The following is a 22,789-nucleotide window of genomic DNA, read 5'->3' as shown; positions in this document are numbered from 1 at the left end:
CTCGAGTATGTCCAAACAAAATTTTTTTTCTTTTCATCAAAGATTAACAACCCAATACTATGACGCTATGACGAATAAATCTCCGTTTAGCATCGTGGGCTCCCCTACTATTAGTTATTTCTACAAATATCGATTGATTTCTTTCGGTTTTTCGATAGATGATGATCAGCTGGATGTTACCTATAAGTAATTTTGCGGTTACTCGATATCTTGAATGCCAAGAAATTGACACCTCAATAACAAATCGACGTTGTCTCCTTGAGCCTAATTATATAATCAATTAATTTTAATACAGTCGTTATTGCCAAGACTTTCTACTACCGTCGATGTTGCCAAGTATACTTCTATTTTTAAACCATGGATTGGTTAGCAGACTTCAATATTGCAAACACTGCAAATCAAAGGTGTGTTGGTTTAGTCGTTTTTTTGGTATAGTACTACACCAGTGAACTCTACAGTTTTTTTTTCGGTATACCAGTCCCTCACATAACCTATAGGTTAAGATCTCCAACGGTCTGCGAAAAAAAATTATTTTATAGTAACCTAATAACAATCAAAGCATTATCCACACGTTAGTATAATATAATTAATACTTTGTTGCAGGTATATAGGTGTAATTCCCAGAATCTTTCGGTTGGGTTATATTTATTCATATCTTTCTTACAATGCCTATTCATTACCAATTAGATCATATCAATAATTGAGTGTAAATTTAATTGCATCATGGGTTAAAAACTTCGAGGAAACCTGCACGAAGGTTGTCTGTGCGCAAGCATTCAAATGCTTGCAAATATCCCAAACAACTTAGCGTCGGATATTGAGATGGGCTGCATCTATTAAAGATACAGTTAGTGAAAGAATGAAAGAAAAATTATTTAATTTTAAGAAAAATCTTCTTCGATACGATTTTTGAATGTTTTGGAAACTTTAATAACATCTGTTTCTAAGAAGAAACGAACTACCATTTAAATGAGCATGTCAACAAACAAAAATGCAGATTTTGGATTAAAGAAAACTCTTAATCTAAATACACCTCTACATTCTCCAAAAGTAACGATTTGGGTGGCAATATCTCCCAAAGGCATAAATTGCTCATATTTTTTTGAGTACGATTCGGAAATATAATAGTTGAGTATATGTAAATAAAATTATTCAATTAAAGGAATGTATCTTTCACATTTGCAATGCGACGAAGCGTTTTCTAAGATTCAGATGTATATTCAGATGTATTCAGATAGGAATGCTAGCGGTAATATGGTTACCACTTGGACGATATTATTTTTAAGAAATAATTTTCCATTTTATGTTCTTTATTTTAAATGAGCATTTGTTTGAATACAATGAGTTCTCTGTTTTTTATGGCAAAACTGTATAGCTCTTATACCAGTCAACCAAAACATCAAAAACTCGTATAATTTTGGCTAAATTTAGAAGATTTATCATTAAAACTTGAATTATACATTTTCTTCGCATACTTTGAACAATTATCTGTGAAAATTCTGTATAAATTACAAAAAACATTTCATTGGCTTGTAAATTTTATTACTTTTATTACTTTAGTTATAGATAATTTTTCCTAATTGAACAATACTGTAAATAATCAATTTATTACTTGTGTTATCATTCAGCTGAACCTGAACCACAAGCACTTTTTGATTAATTATAGGACTATACGCAAAATATTTACTTATCGATGTTGTACAATGACTGTAAACAATCTACAGTATTTGAAAGAATGAATGTAAATATTGCCATCATTAGATTTCGAATCATACGATACAACACGTCACTTATCTCGCTATCTCAAACCAATAAAAAGTTTAACGATTGGTTTTGTAGAATAGTAAATTTTTGTTTGTTTGAGTTTGGTTTCAAGGAATTATTTCACATTAGACATAACTGATCAATCGATATTTCAAGTTTTTGATATTTTTTAAAAAGAAAGAAAAATAATCGAAAAATAAATTGAAAAGATGGATAAGAGAACGTAACGCTGTTGTGTCCGCTCAGACACTCAACACAAAAGTCAGCGAACGCGTTAGTGTGGTCAGCACCTCGTCTCCTTTGACTCGCGACCCTGATGACTAATGACAATAATAACTTCGAGTTTGTATATCACTATAGTAAACTATATTTTACTTTTTGTTTATCATTTTTTGCCTTTGATTGTAGCTCACACTTTAAAAAATCAATTGAATGCAAGTTTACCATCATGAAGATGACCTTTTAATCTATTTTCTAAATACTGAAATGTTTGCCCTTGAGAGAGAGAGAGAGAGAAAAAATTGTTAAAATTTGTAGACAAAGGCTTGTAAAAACTAAAAAAACATAAAAATAACTAATTTTGTTAATCATTGTGGTTTTCTCCTGTATATTGAAATTTTATTTTATTTGTATATATATATATATATATATATATATATATATATATATATTGACTTAAATAGAAATCGAAACATCAAAATTTATCTTTTTTTCAAAAACTATCAAAAAAAACTAATTTTAAAACAGAAAAGACCTAAAATCAAGAACATTTAGATAATAATTAGTATATAAGTTCATAGCAAAAATTAAACCAGTATGCAGCATGTCCGGAATTAAATATTATTATAAGAATAGAAGTCGTTTACAGAGTAGAAGGCATTTTCCAATAAATGTGCTCTCAAATTATTGTAAAATGAGGGAAAAGATGATATCAATTTGATTTCAATTGGCAAGTGATTGTGTATTTTTTTGCATTGTAAAATATGGAGCACTTAACTAATTCTGAACGTGGAATAGGTAGATAAAGGTCGTGTTCCGCGTTCCTAAGTGGATAGCTGTGCAATGATCTTTCTGAAATTGGGGAATCGTGTTTACAAGTTAGGCAAACGAATTCAAAGATAACTAAGGAAGGAAGAGTCAGAATTCCCTGCAGTGAGCCCTGCTGTTTAGTAAATATCTATCAGCTCTCTTTTGTAGTTTGAAGATTCGTTCAAATTGAGTTGCCCCACATGTACCCCAGAAGGGAAAGGCATATCTGAGATGCGAATCAATAAGGGCATAATAGACTATTACGGAGGTCGATAAGATCAATTCTTTGGAAGCTGATCTGAAGAAATTTAATTTTTTAGATAAAGCGTCTTATGTGAACCATTTCAAGGAATGGTCCACAACAATCCCTAAGAATTTCACAAATTCAACGACGTCAATAGTGGTTTTGTTTAATAGAAAGACTGCAATGTATTTTCATATGATAAAACTTTGGTTTTAGAAAAGTTGAGATATAGAAGATTAGAATCGCACCATGATTTAAGGAAGATTATGTCAGGTCCTATGAAGTGCCGTCAGATCAGGGTTGCTCCAAGAGAAAATCGTGTCGTCCACTTAAATTTGATACACATGCAATTGATTCACTGTTTGTTCACATAACTTTCCATGGCATTTTCTACGCATTATTTTCTTGTATCTTACGGCTACTTTGAACAAATAAACTATAAATATTGATGGCATATAATAAATTATTCAAATAATTGCATGCTAACGAATAAACCCGAAGCAGTACAAACTACTTACGGAATTCAGTAATTCCTTTCCAAGAATTTCTCGTGAGTATAGAAGGAATACTTATATGGGACATTCTTGAAGTGTATGCCGGCGGATTGAATGTGATAAAACAAAAAGTTCCATGTAAATTATTTCCATTTTTGTAAAAGCTTGTCTTCAAGATAGTGACGGCTCGAATGCAGAAAAGAGCAATACCAAATAAGGAAATTCTAGTTAGAATCAGTTTACCCCGTTGTATTTGTTAACGAAAATAAATGAAACTTAAAATTTATGAGACAGAAAAGCAGTTTTTCTTTGTAGATAAACAGATAAAAGGATTCTAAAATACATTCAGTGAAGACAATTACTCGCAACCACTCATTGACGTGATATTGTCTAGATCTAGATCCTTACAGAATTAAATTTTATATGTTAATCTAATGTTTACCCGATATTTTCAAATTATGTATCAAATACACTAATTGTAACATCACTTAAAATTGGGGGATGGATTAAGATATTTTATAATATACATAGTTATAAAGATATTATTGGCGAATATTTTCAGACCCAGAAAGCAAATATTCTCAAAAATTCACTCTAATGTTCTAGAATATGAAAATTCCCGCTATTATCATATTTCTCCTCTTACATGAAAAACTTTTGGCGCATTCAACGGCTCAAGGTTAAAATAACTAGTTATAATGTACAAGAACCAAACCATGAAATTTATACAATTTTCAATGAGGCACCAATCAGCGCGTTTATAAAGACGAATGGACGAAGACAGGCTCTTGAAACGAGCTGCATGGAAGATACCAGAGGGCAAGAGGAAAAGAGGTAGACCAAAAAAACGGTGGAAGAATACCGCTCATAATATAGCAAGCTGGCAAAGCGGTTTTTTATTGGGAGCGTGGCAAAGAAACACCAAAGTGTGCTAACTTTAATATATTTTCAGAGCTTTCGAATACTTATGTATTCACCGTCTGGAACTGAAATTATGGTCAAAAACAATATGTATAACAATTAATTAATTGTAAGTAAAATTTTATTATATATATATAAAAAAAATTTTTTTATTGGTATTTTATGTAGATTAATAAATTTGTCTATGTCCACAACTAATGATACGAGTATAATTTTAATAAGGGCTGTCCATACCTTTTCATAATTTGAAAGAACTTTTGTTGTGAGAATCTATTTCGGTATACGATGGTTGCTACTTAAGTTTTGGGATATGACAACACTGATGAGAATATGTCAAATCTGACATTGCCATGAAAAAGTTTGACATTTTTAATAGTGAACGTACTCAGAAGATGTTGTAATAAAAGTGCTAATTGACTTGTTTATAGATACTTGAAACATTCATCTTGGCCAACAAAGTCACAGATTTTTTTTCCACGCGAATTATTTACCGTTAGTACGGCTACTCCTATAGTATTGAAAGTGTTACAAAATAGCGATAAAAAATTCGTGCGGTGAAAAATCGCAGTGCGGACTGGGCCTAATAGTAGCCGCTTCGACTGTTGTGACAGAAAACATCGACCCTGTGTGTATACTGATATAGCAAGATGGTCAAGTGACATATTGTGAGATTGAGGCATTAGTTCCATTCGCATGCATTCTATATTGCATGAACATTCGGCTGTTTATTCGCGTTGGATACTGCACAATTGTATATTCGCTCAAAAAAAGCTCGTATCGACTGTATGGGTCTTTCGAGATGAGCCAAATACAACACAAGTTGTTCCAGAAGCACTTCCAAGCAAACGTCTTTTTTTTCTGAATAACAGAATGTGTTGCTACGTTTTCATTAGAGCAATATAGAACGTTCAGTTTTGAATGTGTACACCAGCATTTGTTTGACAGAAGTGTTAAAAAAATCAGGGAAACCAATCGCAGAAGACGAATCATTCTTCACCACGACAATGAGAGTTCTCGCACATCAGTTCAAACAAAAACGTGATGGGTCATCCAACGTACAGTCATTGTTTGTCTTATTCCCGTAGATCAAAAATAATTTGCGAAGTCAACATTTTTTTACACTCAGGTCCCTCAATTCGAATGGAAAAAATGCTTCTACAATTGGTTATTGGATCAAACTCATGCAAAAATGTACTTGAGTAGCATTCTTAATGTTCTAAAAGGTTACTATCTAATTTTTTTAAAAATTGATTGTGGGAATATTGTTTAATACTCGTGAATGATAAGATGCGTTTCTATGACAATGACTGAATTTGACAGAATGTTTGATAGGATAATATGAAGGTTTTTTTAGACATGAAATGATGATGAATTTTTAAGACATGAAATATGCATATGACTGAGAACGGAGCTTCTCCCACTGCAATATTCTACCTTCCCACTACGGTCGCAACGAGTATAAAAAATTAAGATTGAAGAATACGATTGCTGTTTCTCTTGGTTGGCAGCATTTCCACTTACTACCAGTACAGTTTTATATAAATGGTAAATATTTCCAAAGTGACCCATAAAAGAAATGAATCTAGAATTATTTCAACTAAACATCCCTGTTATTAACTGTACTATATAATGTAATTTCCTTCTATCATTCTATCACAAATGGTATTGAATTATTCTGTACTAATTCTTCTTAATCTCAGCATGTAGGATAAGTTAACAAATCAGAAAATAAAAGTTTTCCGTATAAAATGTCAGCAGATTTTTATTCAAGACGATCAAGATAAATAAAAATAAAATTCCCAATATAGTTATTAGATTTATAATCGATACAATCTTTTCAAATATCTGGTAGAAGTATACCAGCAATTCTTATTAATCGATTGCTTTAATAAACAAAAAGTTGTTTAACATTGGCATTGTGAGCAAAGGAGTTGTTAATCTCATTCAGATTTGTTTTAGGTTGAATCGAGGCTGAAAGGCTTTCTTGTCATAGGCAGGATATAGATTCACTAAAGCTCGTTTTACCGATCTGAAAAAACCTACCTTTCCCAATGATAAATTATTCTTCATTGACTTCCTATTAATTCATTTTGTTTTCAAGAAAAGTATAGCACTAATTAAATAAAATGACAAGAAGTGGTCTCTTTATTTGTTCATAAAGTTTGAAAAAAAAATTTTAACAAGTGGAAAAATTCGACAAAAAGGATCATTTTGGGTACAACAAATACTTGCTTTTATGTTGGGGATATCCATTATTTTACTGAAAATAATGATACCTACAACTGACAACAATTATATTGAAAATTCGTCCTTGTCAACCAATGGTATAATTACTCATACAACAAATAATATATTACTTAATACATCCTAGTTAAACTTACTACAATAATGTACAAGTATGTATTCAATTTCTAATTTGTATTGAACACATATTTATATTATATATTAATAATTTCTATTCAAATTTAATAGGTTATACTATTATGTAACGTACTAATCGGTTTTTTTCGTTTTTTATTTGGCACTGCTTACAATTTACCTGCAGTTATACCACATCGTAGTATATTATACCCATATGCTAGATCTATAAATAAAAAGCTCTTGCTCTTTAATGTCATTGACCAATATCCTTTTTATCACTTTGTTGGAAATGTTTATAAATATAAGTGTTAATAATTGTAATATAGAAATCAAGTGCATGAGATCTGTTATGACGATATACGCAATAAATTATTTTTTTAATAGCCATTGTTTTCCGAAGTATATTGAATTAAATGTTATCTGCCTGCATAATATTATCTTAGTTATATATAGTATTTGTGCAGTGGGTATGTTGGTGAGCAATTAATCATACGATTTACCAATGTTTTATATGCGTAGCCATGTTTTCGTGACATCCTAACGGAATTCAACTTACCTACAATATGATTTATTAAGGTATACGCTACCGATGATATCTCAGCAAAGGGCAAATATGAAATATTTTCAAAGTTAATATTTTCCGATAATTATTAGAGAAAAGTTAGTTTTTGCAAAATTAGGGTAGTGAAAAGTAGAATAAAGCGAGCCTTAATTTGAATCTTAATCTAAAGTTTTTCCTTTATTGGGACAAATACGCTGTTCGCAACCTTATCAGAATATTAATATTATTTATTATAGTAACATAAATTAATACAGAAAACTACCAAATCATAAAAGTATATTTATATATTTTTGCGTCGACCGTGAATTTACATCCGTGATTAACTTTCTCAAAATCACTCAAAAGAATACATTTATTACTACAAGATTTTCAGTTAATGAACGATATTGATGGTTTCCATGGTAATCAAGGAAATCAACAAAATAAAATAAAGTCTAGTTAAAGTGCTGTTCACTGTCATTAGTGTTTGAGGGGTAAAACTGTCGTAATTATCCAACTACAAATTCGTATTTTGAATCTAATTTATTTACTGGTTAGTGGTAAAGGGAAGAGAAAGTGAATACGGAAAAGTAGAACACGTTAGGGATGCACCGAAGCAAAGTAGACAAACGCTTAATAGAAATATTTAACAAGATGTAATTTCATCAGCCGACAGAGTAAAGAGGAGAAAAGTGAGAGATAAGCTTCATTGTCATTAGAAATCTTAACAATTTTATCGACAAAGCAACACATTTTTTATTAGACAATAGTAATTATAATAAATTTCTTCAATTTCTTAGAACTTTTGCTATATTAATGCTTCTAAATGTTCTTGATGTTAGGTCTCTTTTCAGTCCTTATTTTGAAAAAAAAACATTTAGAAGCAGTAATTATAATATATATAATATCTTACATCAATTGAATTATGCCATTCTAATGAGTCTATGGTAAATTGTAGAATTCTGCCACAGAATAATAAAGCCTTTCAAGCAGAACTTCCTTTAACATATTGGAAACTAATGTTTTTGCCATTTTTAATTCTGAAGGAAGCTGACTAAATGATTTTTTGGGACTGAAGATGCTGGAATGTTTTACCAGATCAGAAGTGGGTTTAGTTAAGTGAATATATAAAGTACAAAGTAGTAGGGTATATATGAATGGGTCTCACAGTTGAGTTGTGTAAGTGGTTTCGAACCAAACAAACAGATTCTAAAATAAAAAGAGCGGGGAGAGTTTTGTGGTTTTTTAAAATAGAATTCGCAATGCGTTCTACTATTCAAACAATAAATATAACGAATAGCTCTTTTTGTATTTTGAAGATAGATCCGAAGGGGTGTAAAATACAAGACCCCCAGAAAGACAAAACATACCGAAGATGCGATTCGAACAACGAATAGTAAGTTATTAAAGCAGTACGAGAATCGAGCTGTTGAGACACAGATTTATTGGCAAAACAAGCAGACGAATTTTTTATGTAAAGTTTTCTACATGTACAGACCATTGAGGGCACTGAGATCTTTGTCAATGGTAGAATGTAAAGCTTGTATATCTGGACCACTCCAGGTTAGGTTAGGTGTCATCTCCGAATAAAGTAAATTTACCATTAATTCTTAAGTATGTGACATCATTAACGAATAACACAAAAATAACTGGACCCACAACTGAAGCCTGAATTGCACCACTTCTAGCTGGCAATCTACTTGAAATTTTCCATTAGCTCTTACCAATTGTTCAAGGTAAGATACATACATAATATGCCACAATGCCTTAGCGAAATCACAAAAAACTGAATCCGTATAAAATTTAGTGTTAACTAAGGTATGTATATATTTCATTAAGAACGGAAAACATGGCGTCATTAGTGTATTTATTAGGTAGGAAACCAAATTTCTCGAATCATTGATAACAGACCAAGTTTTTTTATTCGAGGTATTTTTAGCTTTCGAGATGCGATTATTGTAATAGTTTTGCTTAACAGTTGTTTTAATATACAGGAATGATCTCATATTCTTGGATGAAGTGAATCTATTTTGAATAAATAGATATGGTTTCAACAATATAGACCCACATACCATTTTGCAGAAGCAATCCCAATTTATCTTAATTGATTTTTAACCGTGTCGATAGGTCGTAAGACAAGGCGAAATTGAATGGTGCCCGTTCTTTCGATCTGGCTCTACCGATTATTTTTTTGTGATGCTAATCTAAATAAAAAATCTACAAGAGTAAACAAACTATTAATGCTTTAGAACATCGTATAAGGTGAGAAATTATTCAACCAACGTCCAAAAATCAAAAAGTATTGCTGAATAAAAAATTAAAAACGCGGCATCAACTTTACTATTTAGTATTCAATATTTTATAGAGGATTACATTGCCATTAGGGGATTAAAGGAGCAGATAAATAATTTTATCAATTCATGCATGAAAATTGACCTCTTTAAAATGAACCCAATATATACATGGAATTGTTAATAATATATAGAAACGGTAGACTATATTAACAAATGATTTTATAGTTCCATTCATAATCCACTTTTTTAAACGGTAACGTTTTTTGAGAATGTTTTATTAAAATTTCTCTTTGAATGACTATAAGAATTATATTAATTGCCTCGCCAAATATTAAAATTATAATTGGTTACAGAACAAGAGCTTTCATTTTAATATCAATACAGTTCACATCCTGTTTCATGATTTTTATAATATATTCATGCAATGCGATGGTCCGCTAGTACAAAGAAATTAGACGACTACTTCATTTGAATTCACTTTTAGGCCAGTGTCTGCACGTTGGGTCGGTTTAGTATTTCAATAGCCTTTATTAACAAAACATAAATAGTCGAACAGTTGCAAGCAGGCAAACTAAAATATATTTTTTTATATTTTTATATTTGGTTTACCAAATTTAAATAACCATAAAAAACAGATTGTATTCAATCAAATATTTATTACAATTGAAAAACATACATTGGAAAATTCCATTTTGAAATAGTATCGTCCAAATCACTGTTGGTATTTCTGAAGCCTGACCCTGTTACCCATTTCTTGACGATGCAACATATACAACTTGCGCCACATTTCCTTCACTTCTCGGTTTCCCACCGGTTTGTTTTTTATTAATACGTCATTCACCAATGACTAAATTGACACTTGGGTACCGATCAATATTGTGTAATTAATAACACTATCGAAATAGACGGCGAGTATTGACGTATGAATGATTGATTTTTAAACAGAACTTGCGTTGTTCTCCCGTAAAACGATTCTTGTGAAAATTTCCAAGAAACGAGGAACGGCGCGAGAGCGGCCCAGACCCATCTCTCCGCGCGGTTCTTTTGCTAGATCGGTTACAAAAGTGAAAAAATGACTCACCCTGTATTACATATTGAATCATACAATTAAGAAAGAAAATTATTTTAATTGGATAAGTTTTTTCTATAACTTATGAGAAGTAGAGTATTGTTCATATTTCAAAACCATATATTGCTCACACTCCCAGAAAAATATTTTCTCATATCACATACATTTATATGTATACAGGGTCGGACAAAATGGGCGGAGTACTTAATATCGAATTTGTGGCTTAATTATGTTTTTATGAAAAATTGCCTCAAATAAAAACTTCTGTATATCATCACATGTGTATTCATGTGAAATTTTTGAGAAATGACGTCATCGAGTGATATTTTTAATGCATCACCCTGTATTTTCAATTTTATTGAGTAGGTATGATATTGCTGAATTTACTGATACCAGACTCGATGATTTACGGATTACGATTTGGTAACATCAAATTCATAGGTAAGGTGAAATACTCATCTACATGATTAACAATAATTGAAAATTCAACATTTATTTACAATAGTTGTTCAATATGAAAACCTTCGGCTGCCTAACAGTATACTAATCTGTTAATGACTTTAGGGAATTTTGAACCATTCAGGCGTTATATTCTGTACCTTGGTTATGATTCCATCTTTTAGTTCTTAGTTCGAACTGTGTTGTGCTGTGACTTCTTAAACCGAATTGTTACTATGGATGAGACTTGGATACATTTCTACGATCCAGAAACAAAGCAACAATCGATGGAATAGCGACACTCTGGTTCTTCAAGACCTAAGAAGTTTCGCATCCAAAAATCTACTAGAAAAGTTCTTGCTTAAGTTTTTTGGGATTGCTATGGAGTAATCATGATTGATTTTTTGAGTGAGGGTAGAACAATAACTGGAGATTACTATTCGACATTACTGACCAGTCTATGGGAAAAAATGAAAGGGAAAAGACGAAGAGTTGAAAACTTAATTGTGTTAGTCGAAAGTACGTTTTTTCAATGACAAATTGGAAATAGATACGATTTGACCAATTATCAAAATGGATAATAATAATCCCTCAGGAAGTGAGATAAAGTTATATAACCGCAATTTTTTTGCATTATTATGAATACAAGATGAATAATTTCCCATTCAATAGACGAATTCCAACTGAAGATGAAATACAATAATATAAAAGTTCAACCACCATCATCAACTTTTAACTTTTCTACCTCATTATACAGGATGTCTCAAAACGATTCAACTATTTCAAAAGCGAGTGAGAAGCAAACAAGGCGCGGAAAGGGTCAGCGCGGGGATCCTTTACTAGCGCGTTCTTTAAATTTTAAATGCCATCATGCCGTACACGGGAGAGTAACGGTTACATTATCGACTGCTCAACATTGCAGAAGCTCCAAGCATAGGCAACAATTTCAGCTTGGATCCAGACATTCAATGCTACTGGAAACTTCATCATGGCCGTCCAATGACAGCAAGAACGCCTGGAAACATTTATTCAATAGCAGACAGCCTCGACTCCGCGTCAGAAAGCGTGAGTCTTAACTGGCATATTCATCGCATAATGCGATCTGATTCACACCTAAAGGCACATAAAATTCAGATTGTGCAAGCTCTACATGAAAATGATTACGTTATAAGCAATGTTAGAGAGATTTAAAATTTCAATATGTTCTTCAGCGATGGATACGTAAATCGACAAAATTATGGTTTTTGAGGAGAAAAGAATCCACAGACCTTACATAAAGGACCGTTTTATAGTCCAGAAGACATAGCGACCGTGTGGGTCGCTATGTCGCGAACCGCATTATGGGGCCACATTGCACACCAGTAACAACTCTTTAGTTGCATTTTACCAGTTGTTCCCAGAAAAGATTATTACACGAAAAGGTATTTAATGGCCACCTCGGAGCCCTGACTTGATTTGACAGATTTATGAAACAATAGTAAAGAAAAGATCAGGAGTATTCCTCGAACACTTCCTCAAAAAGTTTTCCAAAATGTAGGCAAACGGTTTGAGGAGTGTCATCAACGTAATGGCCACCATTTAAACAATGTCGAGTTCAAAAAGTAAGAATTTGTTTCTTATCTTTTAATTCATATCAATAAATACATTATAAAAATAAGTATATTTTTTCTAACTAAAGTAGAATTTGTTTTTGAAAATAGTAGTGCGCTATTGTAAGATGAGGAAGGATAATTATTTGAAACTTCAATGTTCAAAGTGAAGCAGGAACTGCCAATGTTACTTTATATGTACAAGGTGTGGCAAACGTGATTGTTATGAAATTTCACTTGAAACTTAGAAAATATGCAGCTGAAACTTAGAATTTATTAAAACAAATGTATGACAATGAATATTTGCCGCTTCCACGTGTTTGGGAGTGGTTTTTGCGTTTTCAAGAAGGCCGAGATGATTTTGAAGATGATTCACATTCGGGTCACCCGTCCACGTCAAAAACGGATGTAAATATCGAAAAAGTCATTAATCTTGTTCGATCTAACCGTCAGTTGAGTATTCGTGCGATTGCTGAATTTGAACATTTGAACAAGATAGAACTGATAGAAAAATATTTCCTGTACTGTTTTGAACAATGAAAGATTCACATGGAGCAATGTTTGGATAGATCATGGGCATATTATTATATTGAAAGTGATAATAATAATAAGACACGCAATAACCAACAAAACCCGTACTCTAAATGTGAAAATAAATTGCAGAGTACAAAAAATTAACCCAAAATATTACATTACTTTGAAAGCAATATCAATTTATAGGACTTTTATTCGTGTCTATATAGAACATAAACTACAGTCATGATCTTGAAAGTAATAAAAGGAAAGTTTCTACGATATCTCATACAAATCAATTGCAATAACCAATCCATTAAAACACGGTTTTAAGTCGAAATGTAAAAATTTTACCTGTTATTTTAAGCCGATTTGATTTGAAAAGTGACCTACAATCAAAGTTAACACGAAAGATGGGATTTCCGGGACTTGATGCGACAAAATTCGGGAGTGAATTAATGATGTGAAAATAATGCTGTGACATTTCAATGTTTTCCTTATGTAAGTAACACGGTGTTCGACAGTATAATGTTCAATTAGAAATGTTTGATTGTGTTTTTATACCACCTGTAAGTATTTCCAATAAATAATTACAATTTATGATCATTTTCTTTAGAAGGTCTATGGCGAACGTTTTCTTTGACATATACAACCATCTAAAAATCTCCTAAACCATCAATTTCATAGAATTAAACGAAGGGTACCTTTTTGTTAAAAAATCCATTGAAAAATCCCTTTTTTTATCTTTAGATTGAACAGATTGTAAAAGTTTTGGATTGTCAATCATTGGGCATGAGCCGCCCCTGGCCTTCACATAGTAGTGTAGAATTATTTATACCGCCAAACACTCTTCACGGACATATCATCCATTATAAATTCATAATGTTCGAATGTATAATTTAGAAAATAGTTCTGATTTTCAACTTATAACTCAGAAACGAGAATTTTTTATGTCACTGCACCATTTTCACGTTATCTATTCACTCCCAAATTTTTGCATCAAGTTCGAGAGCACTCTGTGTGAAAATAACCTGAGATGTGAAATATTGAATTTAATGCGGAATGCCAATATTAATTTCAATTTAGTCGAATACATAATAAAACAAATTAAGACAGTTAATTTCTCAAGCAATTTCAATAAATAAATTTGATAAACTTTCTCTACAGTATCACTCTACCGTGTTGTAACTTCAGAACACTCAAGTTATTCCATGACCTGTCTCGGCCTTAACCTTCACATTTTTGAACCTCGTGCCAAATGTAATACTTTGTTTTGGGTTATCACTTTGATAAATAGAATTTTATTATTCACGATTAATAATAAAGTTATTATTATTACATCTATACATATAAATCAGTTGAACTCAATAAGTTATTTTCCATTACCCAATTTTACCATGATAACGAATACATTCAAAATCTATGTCTTCTACACCGCTAAAGGGTCATGATGTTTTTTAAAAAAAAGCATAAATCGATTTTCCTTTATTACAAACTTTCTTTTCCTTATATTCCCGGGAAAACAAGTTTTACATGTAAATAATTAAAATTGAAATTGATTTCTAATGCAAACTTATTTATTTTCAGACAAATACAGAACTTCTATTGGCTGTAAAAAAGATTTTTTTGATAAAAACGTGCCAAAAATCATCAACTCCTCTTCTTTATTTACAGGTTGATTTGTGAAATTGACCATAAATTTTAATTTGTATTGAATATTCCACTCTGTATAATATTAAACGATATAAATGATTTTCAAACAGATACATAAATAACCAATGCAAACGACATATGCGACAAGGCTGTCGCATTTCATTTCAATTTTTAGTGAACGATCAAATCCTACCAAAAATATAACAACCATAATTACATATCATATAATAAATTATTAATTTAAACAAATTTTATAAATTTCGAGTATTTTAACTGAAATGACTACCTACAACCTAATCTAATGTGAATTTGTAAATTCATCTACATATTTACTGTCACCTATTATCTTCAAGGGCACAATCCTTTGTTTTTCAATTTTGAATTTCTGGACAAAAATAAAATTGGAGCGTTATTTTCAATAAATAATAAATTAAATGTATTTATAAGTCAAACCTCATATATGTATTATTCTTTTCCTTTTTTAGGAAATACAACTTAAGAGGTTCAACATTTGTAAAATGCTTTTTATCGCTGGAAAAAGGCTCAACCGTGGCGTTTTTGAATGATAAAGTATTTGTTTAAAATAAATGTCTAATTCTGAGCTAATACTTTCGAGTTCTTCTGTATTTACGGTAAATGTAGCAAAATGACTGCGGCCTGCGTAAGTGACTGATAGTCGACTCTCGTCGCCTGTGGTCTGCCACGCTCATTTGCGAAATGTAAAAAGCCTAATAAACACCGGACAAGCCGGAAACCGTTTATTTTGGCTGGACACGCAAACAAAAAGCCTACCATTTCCGGCTTTATCCGGACGTTTGACAATGATAATGCAAACCATCTCAAAAACACACTTAAGAATTAACATGAGGAGCAAAAAAATATCTTTAATGAACACTGCAAATAATTTTTTCTATAAATTAGTTGATTATTTGTTAAATGTGGATTGTGGGCAACATTTGATTCCAATTATGTCCAGTAAACATCATTTTGGTTTGTATAACTAGAGCATTCCTATCCCAGAAACCTGAGCGATGACCATAAGTTATTTGGCTATGAGCATGAGGAAGCACATAATTTAAATGAAATATCGTAATTTACATATAGTCTATTAGATCATTTAAATCTAGTGTCGATAATATCGGCGACCTTTTTTTTCCCCAGTTTAAACCACGGAATTTCTATCTTCACGAGAAGTAAAGAAATAAACAAATTAAATAGAATAACGCATAGTGTCATTAATAATGAATACTTTTTTATGTATTTTCAGTTAAACATTGCTAAATTAATTATAAAAACTGGGTTCCGAGAAATTACACACCACAAACAATAAAGGAAGGACGTAGTACATACATACTATCATCATTCGATTCAATGCAATCACGTGATAGAATGTAAAGAAATAATTTACTTTTCACACATTGGTTCTATTCGTTATGTTATGAGTGTAAAATGTGATTTTGTGTACAGTCAGAGTGGCAGATGTTATCTATGAGAATCTATGAAAAAATATTAACTTAGATAATTAATATTGCTAACCATTCCTAATTTATTAGTTTTTGTTGCACATAATTAATAAGAGTCATGTTAATTGTACACATAATTAGAAATAAACCACTTTATATACTATTTATGTTATTGGTGTGTTCTTAAATAGAAGTAAATTGCGTATTGGATTTTTTTATTTAAATTCTACTATTGGAATTATGAAAATGTAGAAAAAAATACTAAAGAAACAAACTGGTTTGTTTTATTAATTAGAAAATATTGAGGACTGCAAACAAGTTTTAAGGAATTTTATTCAATATTTGAGTGTTTTCATTAGTCTGTTGACATGAATGCTGAGCCGAGCAATACTGTAAGTCTGTCCCGTCTCTTGAAAATTCCATATCATTCATTAGAAAAGGTGGCATAATAATACATATTTCTTTTTCAATTTCATCAAAAAAAGTTTCTCATTTGTGGGAATTCTATATCACAGAAGGTTTCGTGGCGCATATTTACTTTTACTTAATAATGCATGGATACATAAATTTCACTTATAGTCACAGTTGGTCTGCCGAAAGTTCTTTGTTTGGCCAAGGCTCGCGCTGCGATTGATTCGTGGTTCCTTCACCTCCTAACTCGCACCCAGATCCAGCGATAGATGGAATTAAGAAATCACTTGTGAATTACATAGTATGTTCAAAAAATTAACATGTATATGACTATAGTTAGCGATTTAATAAAAAACATTAGTTTTTTTTTATTTGGTGGCTGATAATAATACATACCCGCTTTTTAGGAAGGAAGCACATGCAGGATTTACTGTATTGCAACAATTTTTTTCTTTTTAGTTTTTTTTCGTACCATTTTTCATATTTCAATTTTTCACATTTGGTTTTTAAAATAGAGAAAGAAATGAGAAAAAATTTGTAACAATCAGATTTGAAAAACATCACTGGGACATTAGTGCGAATTGGAATCTAAATATGGTGATTTTTTTTGCATTTTCAAAAGCAAGTCTAGCCTACGGCCATTCCGAATAGTCTGTCTTTTGAATAGGAGCATACTCACTATATGTATTCAGTTCCGAGTAACGACCCGGTCATATTATTTTTTTATTGTTATATGTTTATTTTTTCTTCCCCAATAAATTATTCATTTCTTGATTTATATCCTTCTGACATTTAATATTGTACTTCTTTGTAAACCACTTAGGTTGATATCTTAACTTTGCAAATAACCAAATATTCTTGACTAGAAATTCCATAAATTTTCCCAAGTTCATCCACTTATAGAAGGTCTATTAATATCACCTTGCAGGGAACAAATGTTGAATGTAGTTTACCAAACAAAACCTAAACTGACTTATTAAGATCGCTTCAAACAATAGAAATTTTTGAAATCCTATTACCCGCCTGAAAGACATGATCTATGTGCCGCACCAACACGACAGAGTTTCATCTACGCCGAAGTTGGTTGTTATATTCATTTTGAAGACTGCGGGGTGTCCTAATAATAAGCAGAGATTATTCCTAGACACACACAGTCTCTTCCTGATTAGATTTATGTCGTAGGGTTTGTGTATATATATATGTTTGAGTACGTTACTCTTTCTAGACCAGACATTTTATGATTATTTGTGACGTATTATTCAACAGCTGTCGATGTCGTCTGATTGATGCTTACTTCATTTTGAAAAACATTTCAGTATACACGTAATACACGACATTTTGTATTATCTCTTAAAAATTAATTATATTTAGCCTCAAGCGTCAAGACTATGTTACACATAAAATTTTTAAGGGTAACAGAATCATTTGTCACAAATAGGCGTGATGATTGAACTTTTTTGCAATATTTTCAAGCTTCAAAGTAATTATTATCTATCTTCTTTTGAAATTAATGCGAAGAATGTTTTTAAGGCAATTCCGATAACTTACTTCCGGGACGGCTTCAGAAGAAGGCCAATGGGAACGTGAATCAAATGGGGACTACTTTAAAGGATATCACTCACCGGATAATAAAGAGTAATACCAATGCGAATATATGAAGATAAGTTCGAACTTTTTGAAACAAAACTTAAATACATAACTGATAAAAATTATTTACATCATAAGGTTTTCGATCAAATCTGAGACATTATATTTCACACAATTTTATTTTTGATATAGATGAAATCTGCCACACAGACGTATCCTTGTTGTAGCAGTCCAGGCAGATAGAATTTTAGTTTTTCAAGAATGGATATTTTCATGATATTGTTAACAAGAATTCTTGACTATAAATTTTACAATTTTATAGACAGAATAAGAACTAAATAAGTAAAGCACACCATTCAAATTGAAAAAAAAGCACAATACATAATATAAAAAATATAGATGTAATTGAAAGTAAATATATGTTATCAAAAAAAAAATAATGCTATATTCGAAAATATTTAAAAGAAGTTTTATATTTTACTATCATCCTGCCAACTATCAATATTGTAATAAAACAAAGCCGCCCTTGGTCTATTTCTAGAGATAAATTGGAATTTATTCGTAGTACCTTGTAAGCTAACTGTTTTGTGGAGTAAAGTAATTTAAATAAAATTAATTGATTGAAAAAATACAAGATTTTGAAGTGACAACAACCTTATTAAAATGGTGAAAACTTCTCATTCGCCCCTCCACTGTTCAAGCCACTTGACTACTATTAATTGGTATTGTAAATTATATATTTACCATTCAAATGCAAGTGTCTTAATTCAGAGAGACAGATTGTCTAAACTTGATTTTAAGGAAATATAATAATTGCTATTTATGAAGAAAGTTAATCATTTTTTTATTGTTCAACTAAAGAATTCTCATACTTCAAATTGTAATAATAATTGTTACAGTTGTTATAACAGGAATAAACAGGTGAACATTAATAACGTCTCTATATGTTTAAAAATGTTATTAGATTTCGTTAGAGTGCAGTGGTCTATTGATCTTGGGACAAAAAGTAATGGAATTCCCGATTTAAATTGACTACACAAAGTGTACAGTGTGTTGTTCATAATGGCAAAAAGTATGGAACCTATATTTTCCATAAAATTTTGTTTTTTCAATTGATTTCTTATCATCATCATCATCATCATCGTCTGAAATCTGAGTGGTACAAAGCCTTCAAAGTAGAAGAGGGCAATGTAGAAAACATGCTTTGTTTTGGACATTCTAAGATTACTTCAATTGAAAATAATCTCAATCTAAAAGGAATTCTGCTCGAAAATCATCACACCTGTCCTTTTCAAGAGCCATCCAAAAACCCTGACATATTTTGCCTCTTCAAAAACCATTTGGAAAGGAGAACTTTCAATAATAAAGAAGTATATTATTTCTTAAAATCAGAAATTATCATTTTAAGCTTATAAGAGTATTTTTCTTAGACATAGTGAAAATAATATTGCTAGGAACAGAATCTATGTACATGGAATATTTATAAAGTAAATTCCATTTCCATTATTCTTCACGATAGTATAAAGCACAATAACATGATTCCAGTTTGAATATTCTGTTGGTTGAATTCACATCATAGAATTACTTGAAATGACTGAGTTGATTAAAATACTGCCATGTATGAAATTCGATGAAATAAAGGAAAAAAAAACGTTAAGGCAACTAGAATTTATTGACAAATCTGTCAGATATAAGAAAAAATAATGATAAGCTATTTAGTACTAGTTACTACATTAGCTCATCATACAATGCAAATGTGACTAAGACTCCAACAAGGTGGAAACATTTTTGACATTTCTTCACTCTTTCTTTTGTTTTTGCATTTGAAGTCTTTCCACGACAGCCAGAAGTAAATACAACTGTGATGAATAAGTCAAAAATGGGTGCCACATCAAAAATAACATCAGAGTGACAGATTTTTGTGTAATAAATTTATTTGCTTTATGTGTACTGGATCTTTTTTGTGTGTCATTTGTTTCTTTCAATTTGCTTCTCTCATTGATAATTATTAGCATCCTGTTAATATTTAATATATTGCGCAAATACTTGCAGGTTATAAGTTAATATAGTGTTAGCATAGGTAAATGAAATTACTACTTGAATATCTCTCACAACTATCTACTCTCAAAGGTCTAAGGTCATGTAGATCTCTTAATTTCATAGAATGATAAAAATAAATATAATTTAAAAAAAAATAAATACATACTCAACCTTTAGCTATTTCGTAGCAAAGAAGTCATTGCTTTCAAAAATAAATAAAAAAAATATTTACCATTTTATAACCAAGTTTTTTTTTAATTAAACAATGTAACATTAAGGAGCTTCAAAATATAGTCCTTAATTTTAAGTAAGAACAATAATTGCCTAAATATTTAGCCTACCTATACTGGGTGTTCCGGGACTTTATGCAAAAAATTCGGCAGTGGATAAATGATGTGAAAATAATGGTGTGACTTGAAAAACATTTCCCATACGACCCCTCGTTTCTGAGTTATAAGCGTTTAAAGTTGCGAAATCAGAACTTATATTTAAGAATATTTCCTAAATTATACATTTGAACATTATGACGGAATAAATAATTCTACACTATCTGAAAACCAGAGACAGCTCATGCTCAATGATTAACAATCCATAACTTTTACAGGGACAAACTGTTATATAATAATAGCAAAAATGAATTTTTCAATCAATTTTTTAACAAGAAGGTACTCTTTGTTCAACTCTATAAAAAGGAAACTGTTCGCCATTAAAAGACATTCTGTAGAAAATTATCATAAAGTGTAATTAATTATTAAAAATATTTACAGGAGGTAATAAAACACAATAAAACATTTCGAACTGAACGCCATACTGTCGAAAATCGTGTTACTTACACAATGAAAAAATTGAAATGTGGAAAAATTTGATTGGTTGGCCTACAACAGTATAAAAACAAAAAAAGCTATAATAAATATCTTCTAAACCATAAATTTCATCCAGTACCTTTTTGTTAAAAAATCGATTGGAAAATACATGTTCGCTATCTTTAGATCGTACCTGTTAAAGTTGAACATACGTAATCATCCATAAAAAATTCATAATATTCGAACGAATAATTATATATACTTTTTCTGATTTCACAACTTAAAAGGACTATAACTGAGAAACGAGGGATGGTATGAGAAAATTTTTTTTTGTCGCAGTATTATTTTCACGTCATCTACTCACTCCCGAATTTTTTGTATTCTGGAGCACCCTGTATAGTTATGGGATGTTTTCTAATTCTTAATACTAATTTTTTGTTAACACTATAAAAAAGAATTATAAATGACAAATGATACTTTAATGTGTAAATACTATGTCCCAAACTTTTACTTTTGACATATATCTGACTTTTTCATCCAAGTATTTTAGTAATATTTCTGAGTGATAAATGATTCCAATCAATTTAAAGTTATTAAAAATTTATATGTAACTGATATATTCAATTATATTCCTCATTAATTATAAAACTTAATTTTCCACTAATGACCATAAAAAAACTGGTTGGAAAAGTTTTCCTGGTAGGTAAAGTTCAAAAACAATTTTTTTTGAACAAATGTAATTCTATGAACTCACGTTGACAGAACATTACAAGGTGCAATAATGATATAATATAATATTCTAAGACTTACCTGCAATAGTAAATCTATCCATATAGTTTATTAAATTGACAAAACACAATATTGCAACAACAACCCACTCGCGAAAAGTAACATCTCGCATTCTCCTTTCATTTTCTGGATTTTCCCTTACTAGTTCTTGTTGAGAATTATTTTGAGCTGGATCCATTTTAAAAGGTTTCATAACAACTTTCTCTAATTTTTCCGACGGCATGATAACCGGTAAGCACTAACTAACCTAAATTCTTGACAGTTTGAAATAAAATGAGATTCAAGCCGGTTATCCATGTTGGCGGTTCTATTCAAATCTCGAATGAGCATGCGCTAAGAATCACCTGATGATTACGCGTTTACCGAAATTCTCGTTCACTGTTTCGTACTATGTTAAAAAGGGATTGTAAATATGCACCTGGAAATATAAGCAATGAATCGTAAGTAGTCATAAAATCCATTAAAAAATCATGTTTCTTAATGTAATGGCTATTATTAAAGTATTGATGCTATGTCTATGTCTGTAGAATTTTACATCACTACACAAATCTCAGTTCTGAGCACTTCATGATAAATAGGTTAGGAATTCCGTTATTTTCTTGTAGGTATATTAGCAAATACGTAAAATTTAATATTAGTTAGTTGTACTCCCAACACTTTTTAATACAAACGGATGACTGACACTTGTATTACTTATTATTTCCTTTGTTAAATTACATATCACAATCACAAACTAATGCTTAAAATCTGTAGACAATCTTAACAATGTTGTCCTTGCACTCTTCT

General features: G+C 30.8%; 1 protein-coding gene across 3 annotated transcripts in view; it reads right to left on the bottom strand.

Moving 5' to 3' along the window:
- The window catches only part of LOC130898264 (protein spinster), a 170,540-nt gene extending 147,751 nt beyond the window's left edge, over positions 1-22,789 (bottom strand). For 2 of the 3 annotated variants that reach the window (XM_057807431.1, XM_057807432.1), the window contains exon 1: positions 22,025-22,765. In XM_057807431.1, the coding sequence (XP_057663414.1) occupies positions 22,025-22,226 (202 nt within the window). In that variant the 5' untranslated portion in view covers positions 22,227-22,765. Of the gene's footprint in view, positions 1-22,024 lie in introns of all 3 variants that reach the window. The other variant, XM_057807430.1, reaches the window with a different exon arrangement.

Source organism: Diorhabda carinulata, chromosome 9 (assembly GCF_026250575.1).
Source record: "Diorhabda carinulata isolate Delta chromosome 9, icDioCari1.1, whole genome shotgun sequence".
In the NCBI taxonomy this organism is placed as follows: Eukaryota; Metazoa; Arthropoda; class Insecta; order Coleoptera; family Chrysomelidae; genus Diorhabda; species Diorhabda carinulata.
Note: the sequence above shows the minus strand (reverse complement) of the source record. Positions and strands in the feature narration are given on the sequence as shown.